The following is a 12,256-nucleotide window of genomic DNA, read 5'->3' as shown; positions in this document are numbered from 1 at the left end:
CAGAAAAGTTGCAGCTATGTTTTAATGCAGCAAAAGGCAGGGTCTTACACTTGAGGAATGGAACCAATACAATAACTTGTGAGGCTGAATAGCAGAGGAAGAGAGTGATTTGACAGTTATGAAATGATTAGACATGAAATTTTCTAAGCAGTGCAGACAAGTGGCAAGGAGAGTCCATCATGTCCTATTGATGAGCTATATGTAGAGATAGGGAGGTCATAATCCTACTATATAAGGCAATTGTAGGACCACTCCTAAAAAAAAAAAAAAAAAAAAAAAAAAATTAGACTTCTTGAAATTAAATGGCTGGTGGGATCAGTAAGGGAGGTGTTATAAGGTTCTGACAGAAGAAAGTAAAATGAATGAGGATGAAATTTTCACTGTTATAAATGATTCTGGAACTAGGGGCCAGAAATTAAAATTATGGGGAAGATGTTTATATTGATTGCAGAAAATTTTCTTGTAGCCAACAAGCTGTTAATTACTGGAATAAGTTATCCCCATATGTGGTTGAAGCTGACAGCTTGGGGAAATTTGAAGGTCAGCTGGATAGGTAAGGTACCTATGTGAGGAGGGCATCAAATATTTAATTTTTTAATTAATCTTTCTTTGGAGCTAGTTTATATTAGTCCTTTGATACTGGAGGTTAGGTGCAGTGGACACTTTATAGTCTGTCTCTCTGTGGAGTCTGAATCAGGGAGACCAGTAACACCTAGTGACTAAGCAGCTGGTAGTTATTGCACTGGTGGTTTTGTTTAAGAATGAAAAAAATTAACATAAGGTGGTTTTCCTTCTAAGTACTTTCTTCTTTAGCCTTATTAGAGAGAGATTTGTCTTTAAAGTCTCTTCTTAGAAGGCTACTAAATTTTATTCTGTAGAGAGCTCACTATGAACTGCATTATGAAATCACCCATTCACTAGAATGCTTAATACTCAGAGCCAACTTAGAAATGAGCCAAGATATCTGATGAAGATGTAGACTAACTCCTACTTTATTTAATATAAATAGGTGAGATCATAAAAAATGGAGAATAGAGATTGCATCTGGTATAAATTTTGACAAGTTAACATATAATAATACCCTACATCCTGGATATAAGTACCAGCTTATATCCAGGTTGTTTTATATAGAAATAAAAATTGACTTCTAATGATCTGTTTATCAATTATATGAACCAATTAGGCAAATCATACAACTTCAATATCAATTAAAGAAAACAAAATGAATTGCATTTGAAGGAAAAAATCCTTGTGATGACCTAAACTGCACTAAAAAAATAATTAGAAAGTTTCTTATTTCAGTGATTTTGGATGTCATTTGACCATAGTGTATATTATGACTATGACAATGACATCAAAAACATTGTCCCAAGACTGAGATGTCAAAAACATATGTGGAATATATGGCAATGTCCAAAGAACTTTAAAAGCTAAATCATGGAGGGAAACACAGCACAAGTCTTATCAAACCATAGCAGCATCTACATTACTGTTCAGAAATTAAGCACCTAAGAGTTTTCAAGGGATGAGCTTAGTATGACAAAATTCAAAATGAGGAAATTACAAAACATTGAAAAATCCTCTGAAATCAGTGAAAAATCTGTGCTTGTAAAATTAAATGGAGTAAGCACTTTGAATGTATGGATGGTAATTTTTTAATGCTAAAAAACATGCTATTACTGTGACCAAGCTTCTGAACCATGCATTTATTAGCAATTAAAACTTAATTGCCCTTTTTAAGATATCACATATAAAGAGTTTATTAAGTATCTGTATGCAGCATTTAATTTGAATAATGGTCAAGTTACAAAATGCTTATATCTTAATTGCAACTTCTGCTGAGTTCAGAAGATCATTTTTTTAAAATGGCTCATTAAATCATTTCAAAATGTTATTGATGCCTGCCTGTTAAATACATTTTCAAAAACCTGTTTGTAAATACAGTTGAAGGATCTCAACTTCAGCAATGAAAGTGTGATCGAAATTCGGAACAACTGCAGAAACCTTGTATTTATATTTCTATATTAAGGAAAGTGACAATAAATATATAAGTCTATTCTAATATGCTAATAAAAGTAAATAACACACTTACATATTTGGCACGGACATTATCTCTGAACTTGTAGTACCTTCTAGCTGGAATAGGAACCTTTGTGTCATGGCTGATATCACCCTAAGATATAAAAATAATACTTAGCATAATTTCATAGCCAAAGATAGATAAATATGATAGAGACATGTATCAAGTAGAAGTATTTTTTAAGTTACACAAGATTTAATATCTGTTTTCACATATCCTATATTCTTAGAAATGTTTTTCCAAATATTTTCTAGTTTAAGTTAATGAAAATTTGTAATAAAAAATACTAATAGAATTTTTTAAAATTGCACATGATTCAAGCTGTCAGAATTTTTAAGGAATTTAAGAACTACACATAAAAAAATAAACCCCAGTGTTTTGTTCAATAATAGGAAATCTGACCATAGAATACATGCATCAAAAGGTTCTACCCACTTCCTCTTTATAACTGCAGTCTGTGTGGATGGTTACCATTTTTTTTTTCTTTTTTAATTTCTTAATTCATATATAAATAACAAATTTTAAGTGCTGCAATTGTTTTAAATATTCTAGTCATACTTGTCTTGTTGAAAGTGAAATCGTTATTTTTGAATGGTCAGTTAATTCAATGGAGTTTTCATATAGCACAGGATAAACTTTTATGTATGTTATTATAATCATATTCTAATTACAAATGCTTATAAGAGATTACTATAAAGAAGTATATCTATGAACAGAAGGAGAAGAAGAAGAACAAGAAAAAAAAACCCATTAGTCTGATCCAAATATAACCCAACCTTATTACATTATTTTCTGTGGGAATGTTATTTCCAAGATATCCAGAACATGTCATATAACTCCAGTGATGCCTCTATGATTATGTGCAAACAATATAATGAAGTAATTTTTACTTTACTCTTATATCCCGTGTAACATTCATTACACAAGATAAAGGAGATTCTTTTTTCACTCACAACTCACACTAGCAGCCAAATATTTTTTAAAAGCAGTGAAATTAGAAGATAAAGTATCTGACTGTTAAAATTATTATGAAGAACCGCCAGAATTTGTTGCTGATAAGAGATTGTTCGGAATGGGGATTCATCTGTCTTTTTTTAGTATTACTATTGGCAAAATGTAAGGAAGCCAGCATGTACAGCATCACCCATTAAATAATTAAAAAAATAAACCACACCCACTTTGTTTGCCCATTACTTCCAGTAATTTTCCCAATCTGTCTTTAAGTTTATTCAGAGTGCCCACTGCCACAACACTAGGTTGAACTTAATTCTGACAATCAGTTATAATTCTCTGGTAGAAGGAAAATTTCCATTCCACACCCATCATTTTTCAATGTAAATTTCTGTCCTGTGTGTGTGTGTGTGTGTGTGTGTGTGTGTGTGTGTGTGTGTGTGTGTGTGTGTGTGTGTGTGTGTGTGTGTGTGTGTGTGTGTGTGTGTGTCATCTGAGAAAGAGTTAAGGTTCAATCAGAATCTGTAATAGGAACCTTTGTGTCATGGAGAGAGATTTATAGAGAGATTCATAAAGAGATTTATCTCTTTATTTCATATTATTAGTGGCAAAACGATGTAGGCCAAGTCATTAAAAAAAATACCCACTTTGTTTGCCAATCTGTTTAACCCTTTGAGAGCTTTATGCACTTCAATATATCACAATTTGGATGCCTAGTTTTCAGACTCTCAGTACTTCTTGGTAAGAATATCCATTTGATCCCACCACCCAAATTAACATTTCCTAAAATGAGGTTTGAAAACCTCATTTTATTGAAAGTATTTGTTGGTGGGGAGGGGTAAATCAAACAGATACAGAAATCCAAACTGCATACAGTATTATAGGTGGTCTAATCATTGTTTTACACAATAGGATAATTACCTCTTTGTCCCTGCTGGCATATACTTAACTGCGACTTTTCAACCCTTCTGCCCAATTTATCTAGATCTTCTTGAAGCAGCATACCTTTATTACTCTCATCATGATGCTCACCTTTGTAAAAAACTTACATGCTGCACTTGAAATATCTACATTAATATCATTAATGAATTTTAGAAATAGTAATGAACCAAGAATCAAAACTTTGGCATACCCAATCATAACATAAAAGACTGCTGTACAAATTGGAGCAGTGTGGCATTAAGGGTAAGTTATTGCTCCATAGCCAAATGGTCAAGAGTGGAAGTGCAGTAGCACATGCTCCTTGAGTACACCGGGGTTCAAGCCCCTGATTGCTAAATACGGTCGATCTGCCAACCCACAGTGGACCAGCATGGCAGATTATGGTCCATTTCCCTTAACATGAATTGTTGAGGGAAATGGACCTCATTATCATCCATTATCAATCCACTCCATCCTGCAGTGGGTTGATAATGGCTGCAGTTTACCTTTACCTTATTGCTATGGATAAAGGAATAATTGAGTGGGGAAGGGGAGGAAGAGAGAGTGATTATCAATGGACACTGCTCTTTCTGGACTAATGTTATTAGTGAAGTTCTCAGGATTAAGTGCTGGATCCATTGTTATTTTCTATATTTATTAATGATATTGATGAAGTTATATCAGGCTTAATGCCTAAGTTTATAGATGATACCAACGTTGGCAGGGAGGATAAATGACAATAATCAAGGTATGTTCCGGCAACAAGATCTAGAAAAATTAGGCAGATGGGCTGAAATTTAACATTGACTACTGCATATGGGTAGCAGTAATCCTCTTTAATATACCAGCTCTGTGGTACCACACACAGGACAGTGGAGAATGAAAAGGACCAGAGGATAATTGTAGTCGGATATGAAGTGCTCTGAGCAGTGCAGACAAGCTGTGAGAACAGCTCACAGGGTTTTGTTAATGATATACAGGAATTTTGGCCAGAGGGATAAGGAGATGATTATCCCATTGTGTAAAGCAGTGGTTAGGTTGCACCTTGAGTTCTGCATACAGGTCTGAAGGCCTTATTTTAGAAAGGATGTGATCTGCTGGAATGGGTGCAGAGAAGAGCAATGAGGTTGGTGAGGGGAACAAAAGGGTTTTGGTGATCTTTGGGTTTAGTGCTCAAAATGGTCTTGGTGCTCTTAACAAGAAAGGCTTCAGTTCAGCAAATTGCAGTGTCTTGGAGGCTAGGCACCTGGAAGGTGATCTGACTGAGGTGTTAAAGGCTCTGAATAGATTAAGGCAGCTCAATGTTGATGGTTTTCTTTCTTTTGCTGAGGCAACATGCATGAGGGAGGCATAAATTCAAATTGATGAAGGATGGTTGCAGGATAGATGTTTCAACAAACTTTTATCTGTTGTTGTGGAGTGGGTAGTTTGAATAAATTCAAGAAAAGAACTAGACAAACTGTTATTGGAGGGGAAGGACAGGTGATGTGAGAAGTTTTTTGCTTTATTTTTTTTTTTGGCTGATGCTGTATAATCTTTGCTTTCTTGCATAATTTGCTACTACTAATACTAATATATCCTTGGTGGCATCCTTGGAATACCCTTCCAAGGACACCACCTTTTCATGGCGGAAGGGATTGAATACCTCAATGAAGCTGTGAGCTATACCAGCAGTAGCTAAGCTACTGGCAGGGTCTCCCTAGCCAGAATGCCTTAAGAAGGCAGCCCCATCATCAGTCTAGGCTGTGGATGATTAATAACTAACCCAGCTGAAACTACTCAAAAGTCTCAAGAAAAAATAAACTGAATAGTTAACATGGATTATGACTTGGCCTGGAAAAAGGAATCAAGATGGAAAACAAAATTAAAATTTAATTATTGGAATGTATCATAAATACAAGGAATTAGACTCCATATTACGTGAAAGAAACGGCGCCTCCGTAGCCAGGTGGGGAAGGAGCAGCAGTGCGTAGCACACGCTTCTTGATTAGACCGGGGTTCGAGCCTGTCATCACCAAATACGGAGGATGTGGAAAGGTCAGGGAATGACCACCACATATTCCGGAGCAATATGGCCTTAGTTGCTAATGCTCCTAAAAACCAAATAACAAACAAACAAACAAACATGAAAGAAACATCAAAATAGGTGTAATAACAGAAACCAAGAAAAAAGAAGGGTACAGATGACACTGAGCATTATAAATATATTTACCATGGAGTGATGTTGTTAAGTTTAACGACACATGGGCTGCTAGGGCTATATTGCGTCTTTCTAATGGTGAATATGAAATATTAGCTTCATTGTAATAACTATATTTTATGATATATTCCTATATGATTTAGGAAAGTAAATAGTTCTTTCTTATTAGGATCATCTCCCAGAATCTGCAATAAATTTATTGATGACTGTGTATTAGCAATTGATTTAAAGGTGTTTAAGCAGATATTTTGAAAGTGGGGACAGTCAAATGGCAAATGGTCAGTTGTACATGACAAGATATACATTAGGGAGTGTTGTCATTCATTAATAGATACAGGTGAGTGAGGTGCATATGCCCAATCCTTAGCCTTCCTAAAATTGAACTGGGGAACTGGGGTTCCCCAGTTCAGAACCCCAGGTCTGGGGTTCTGAAAGCCCCTAGATAAATTCTTAGAGCACTATGCTGGATGGTGTTTAATTGCTCTAAAGTCCTTTTCCTTGAAGAGTCATACACTGGAGAGCCATAGTCCAAGCGGAAACCGATGAGAGCCATATAAAGATGGATCAAGGTATGTTGATCAGTGCCCCACAACATGGATGACACAAACTGGAGAATATTGAACTTCTTCAAACAGAGGGTTCGAAGATAGGCCACATGTGCTTGAAAATTTAGTTTTCTTTCTAGTATCAGACCAAGAAAACGGAGAGTGTGGGCAAGAGAAATTGAAACATTATTGATCTTTAGCTCAGGATCAGGATGAAGTGACGTAATTTGCAGAAGTGGTTGATTTCTGCTCAGCAAGACGATATCCATTACATAAGGTCCAGGATTCTATTCTGGCAAGAGCAATTTGTAACTGTGTTTTATGGAAGCCGTATTGGTGATCAGAAAGAAGGTCTTGGGAGTCTAGAATCCAGGTGAACCTCTTATGTACCATCCTTTCAAAGATTTTGCCCAAACAGCTTGTCAATGATATTTTTCTGTAATTCTGAACTAGAGAAGGATCTTTGCCAGGTTTTGGGATAGTACAAATATAGGAATTATGCCATGGCAGAGGATATGTATTTTCTGAGAAGATTCAGTTATAAAAGAGTAATAGTATGTAGAGATTAGCTTCACATAGACGTTTTAGCATACTATAGTGAATGCCGTCTGGTCCTGCTGCACTATTTGGAGATATGCTCAAGGAATCTTTGAGCTCAGATAAAGTAAAGAGTTGGTTATACTGAAGTGAGAGACTAGTTGAAAACTTCATTTTATGACATTCTTCATTAGTTTTAATGCATTGAAAGGAGTTCGCATAAGAGGACGAAGCTGAAATGTTATGAAACGGTTCTGCTAAAGCATTTGCAATATCAGTTGGGGAGGATAGGTCATGCCTATTCTATTGTATTATCAGAGACTGCAGCGGTAGAAATTTCCCATTGAGAGCTTGTATTTTTTCCAGATAATTTCGGTGTCAGTATTTTTGTTAATAGTTGATGTGAAGTTAATCCAGGAGTCACGTTTTTCTTTCTTCCTAATTTGTCTTGCTATTGCTCTGAGTTTTTGTGTGTGTGGTATGGTATGGTTGTTTATTGGCGCATTAGCTGCTATGGTGCACCTGAGTTTTATTTGTAAACACAAGTTGATGGTAGTTGGGAATTTGCAAAACAGGTTCCAAGCATGGCTTTTTGCTCATTTCGCTTTGGATTTTGGTGTACATGCTTGTGCTGGTCAGATTTTGGAATGGAAATTTTGCTACAGAAAGAATATAGCTGGTAATGTGATCAGTTACATCATCAATATACTGTTTTGTACATATAGGTTGTCAAGTAGGACACAAGTGGAATAATTTTTCCAGTCTGCTTTATGAAAATTCCAAGAAGTACGGCCTTTAGGACATGACACAACCTGTGTCTGAACTGATGATAGGAAAATGATCACTGTGGAATGGTTCATTCTGCACTGATCATTCCATGCTTGGAAAAAGAGATGCTGAACATATGGATAAGTCTATGGCAGATATAGCAACTGTAGATAGTTGAATATGAGTTGGAGAGTCAGAATTTAAGTCAGGTTGTGGTTATCCAGGAATATTTCAATTTATTGGTCTCTCATATTCATGATGGAAGATCCCCACAATGGGTGATGACTTGAAATCACTGAGTAAAAAGAGAGGAGGTAGTAGTTGTGTGATAAGATCGCCACATTCAGTCTGAGAGCAAGGATAATTTGGTGGGATTTAAATGGATGCAAGGGTTAACGGTATTCCCATTGTCATCCGAACTGCTACAACTTCTAAGGGGGTTTGTATTAGGAGATATCTTGATGGTATGGTATTTTTGACAAGTATAGACATCCCTCCATGAGCAGGAGTGCTGGAATTCCTGTCTTGCCTAAACATAATATAATTTTTAGAATTTCAGAGAAACATGTGGTGATAAAAAGGTTTCTTCTAAGCATACACCTACTGCATTAGTTTTAATTAGTAAATCCTTCAGGTCATCTCTATTACTGCATAATCCTCTACAGTTCCATTATAGGAATTTATTCAATGGTTGGATTTATTTGAGGAAGATTGATCTCACTGTTTTTTCCTAAGAAGGTTTCTGTCTGCTAAGTTTTGTTTTTTAATTTCTGTGAAAGATTGGGTGTCCTGTATCCATGGTATCATTAACATGTAACTCTAGTACTGTGTCATCATCCTCAGTCTTTTCATTTTCTTCTGATTTTCAACAATACAGTGGTACCTTGGTTTGCGAGCATAATTCGTTCCGGAAACGTGCTCGTAATCCAAAGCACTCGTATATCAAAGCGAATTTCCCCATAAGAAATAATGGAAACCCAGATGATTTGTTCCAAAACTCAAAAATATTCATATACTGTAAAAATGATTAATACAAAAGACATACCTTTTTATATTTTTAATATTTAAATTTAATATACATAAAGCAATCGAATTTATTAATTATTGGGTAGGACGACTTTCACTGTCTCTAACGGAATCACTGCTATCTGTTGATTTTTTCTTTTTGTGCGACTTTAACAAGGAATCTTTCCAATGACACTTGCTTTTGCCTCCTTTTGAGGATTTCACGGAAATCAGATTCATCGCTCGCACTATTACAAAACGAGGAGGCACGCTTGATACACATAAACAAAGCTGCGCGCGTGTAGCAACTGAATAAACAACACCATAAAGGCAGAGATACACTATTAACACCTCACATTTTACTAAAGCACATTTCTAGGGGTTACTACCATAAAACAATAAAAACAATTTCCAGTTGCGTTCCTGCTAGTGGAATCTGTTATAAACTGGTAGTAAACTCGATCTAATTGCATTTGCGGTTATACCGATAGCTGGAATTGTTGGTTTTTACGTTATTATGGTGAAATGTGTTTCCCCTTCACTGATATAAAAAACCATAAATACATTTTCAAAATCTTCTCTTCATTCCTATCGGGTTGCGTTTGGTTGGGGTGATTCTGCGTTCGACTGCCATTTCTTGTAAACACAAAGGCTAATTGTGCATAAGCGAATTCGGTTCGTGTTATATAAGATATCGTTCCCCTATTTATAAATCGTGTATGATCGAATTCGTGTAGTGTAAACACGTGTTATACGAGGACTGACTGTACTCGTATTGCAAGACCTCGCTCGTTTATCAAGTTAAAATTTATTAAAAATTTTTGCTCGTCTTGCAAAACACTCGCATACCAAGTTACTCGTAATCCAAGGTACCACTGTAGTTGATTTTTTTTGTTTCTGGCAAGGTTGAGATAGCATCAATTGAGATACTGATTGGTGTATTGCTTGTTTCACTGGCCGTAGATTTCTTATTGTGTGTTAGCACAGTTTTGGCCCAGGTGGCAAAGGAAATATTGGGTTATAGACATCTGTTTGAGTTGCAGCTGAGTGGCTGTTTTTGGCAGTTGATGCATATGTTTGGCTAGGCATGGTTAGCAGTATTTGCTTTCTTTCTTCAGGGTATGTGACTTTTTGCTCCACTTTATGCTTCTGAATTTTTTTCCCTGTTTTCCAAAGATCACATGTTTTAGAAAATACAGGATGGCTTCCTTTACAGTTTGGGCAAGTGGGAGTGGAAGCTGTACAGTATCACTGGGAATGCCTTCGGTGTCACAAATAGGGCAAACAGCCCTATTTGTGCCCATGCTTCTGGCACTTAAAGCAGTGAATGGGATTCGGGATGTAACATCAAATCTTGCAGTTTAAGTAATTTTCTTTAACAGAAGATGGGAGATTCAGAGTACTAAATGTCAAAATAATGGACCTGGTTGGTTGGTAATAGTTTGGTCCTTAAGGTTGTCACAGGCATTCTTTCAGATATGCCAGACAAGCTGTACTTGCTACCTGGGAGTCTAAAACGCTGATGGAACTGATATTTGGGTGACATTCAAGTCAAGTGGACCCAATTTCGGTGAAGTCCAGATGGTCTGTGACAGCCAAATCCTCTGCTTGCACCTTCACAATGGGGGGGGGGAGGGGCTGTTAGTAATCCTGGGTATAACCACCATGCACAAGCACACTGTGGGTCACCAGTGTGTGTCAAACACCAGCCAAGGGTCAGGGTGTGGCACCCACACCACATGGAGGAATGCCGCCCTCTCTGTTACCAGGCAATACTAGGCGGTAGATGACTCTCATCATCTACAGATGCAATACCGCCACTTTGCTTACTGGAGACTTGAAGTGGTGGAACCCATGTTTAATCTCCAGAGCTAAGTTCCGGTCAACTCTTCCCCATCTCTTCCATCGTGACGTATTACTGATGGCTTTTGAGGTTATGATGGACATCATGGCGAGATCCAATCTTCCTTACATTTCGAGGGTGCAGCTCTAAAACGGTGTTTGCAGACCAGCCACTAGTTAGTACACCGGACCGAACCTATTGTTAACTCTTTAGGAGGCTTCCGGATCAGCTAGTGTATAATCTTGCTACCTCTAATCTGCCAGATAGTGACTAGAGGGAGTCTGTGTAGTGTGTATGTGGGGGGGGGGGGCATGGTGAGGCCATGTTATGTCAAGGATCTGGGTATATTCTTATCATGTGTACGCCATTTCCAAAAATTTCATTACTTCATGCAGCATGCCCCGCCACTTTTTCTTACTATTGAATACACCATGAATTGTCAAACTAATAGAGTAAGCTTATCTGCGAAAAGATGGTCTCAATTCTAATCTCAACAATGTTCAATTCCACTTGCAGTCTGCTAAACCCCATGTACTTTTTCTGACAGAATCTCAGTTATCAGTTGATTCAACTACTGCTCATTCAACTACTACCTTCCAAACACTTCCTAGTTCATTTCACAAATATACTTGGTCTCAATTCTAATCTCAACAATGTCCAATTCCACTTGCAGTCTGCTAAACCCCATGTATTTTTTCTGACAGAATCTAAGTTATCATTTGATTGAACTACTGCTCATCACATTTGCCCAAATTATTTGCTGTATGATTCCTTTCACCTCAAAGGTGGTATTAGTGCATATGTCTGTTCCGATATTCCCTCTCAGAGACTTGGTAATTTGGAATCTCCTCTTTTCGATCTTCTCTGGCTTAAAATCTCTACCTCACTATGTCAAATTCATCTGTTGTCTCTACCGTTCTCCCAACTCCACTAATCACTTGGAGTTCCTCAACTTCCTCTCTTTGTAACTTGTCTTTCTCCAGTCCAACTTTCCTAATAGTGAGGTAATTTTCCTTGGTGATTTTAATGTTAACAACTCCAGCTGGCTTCCGTTTTCTAGTCACACCGACCCAGCTGGTTGAGATGCCGAGGCTTTTACAATTACTAATGACCTTGCACAGATTTACCTACATGAATACCGGAAATCCTAACCATAAAGAAACACACTTGATCTTTTTCTCACAAACAACCCTTCTAAGTACACGGTCATAAAGTGAGTGGCACCTCAGATCACAACTGGTAGTTGTCTCTTCTCCAATAGAGCCTTTATCTCATGGCTATTCCCAACCTCGTGTTGTTTGGAATTACAAGAATGCAAAATGGGATGACCTGTGAGATTTCTTTTCTGCTTTTCCTCGGTCAGACTACTGTTTCAAAACTTCTGACATCAAAACTGCAATAATTAA

The 12,256-nt window shown here is 37.0% G+C and overlaps 1 protein-coding gene across 2 annotated transcripts in view; it reads right to left on the bottom strand.

Annotated features, from left to right (window-relative positions):
• The window catches only part of LOC150079033 (twitchin-like), a 2,795,346-nt gene that overhangs the window by 220,932 nt on the left and 2,562,158 nt on the right, over window positions 1-12,256 (bottom strand). For both annotated transcript variants that reach the window (XM_090382361.1, XM_090382360.1), the window contains one exon: window positions 2,093-2,173. In XM_090382361.1, the coding sequence (XP_090238487.1) occupies window positions 2,093-2,173 (81 nt within the window). The remainder of the gene's footprint in view (window positions 1-2,092; window positions 2,174-12,256) is intronic.

This window comes from Mastigoproctus giganteus, chromosome 10 (genome assembly GCF_048544385.1).
Source record: "Mastigoproctus giganteus isolate SK-2022 chromosome 10, ASM4854438v1, whole genome shotgun sequence".
Taxonomy (NCBI): domain Eukaryota; kingdom Metazoa; phylum Arthropoda; class Arachnida; order Uropygi; family Thelyphonidae; genus Mastigoproctus; species Mastigoproctus giganteus.
The sequence above is the reverse complement of the archived record's forward strand: the minus strand, read 5'-3'. Positions and strand labels throughout refer to the sequence as shown.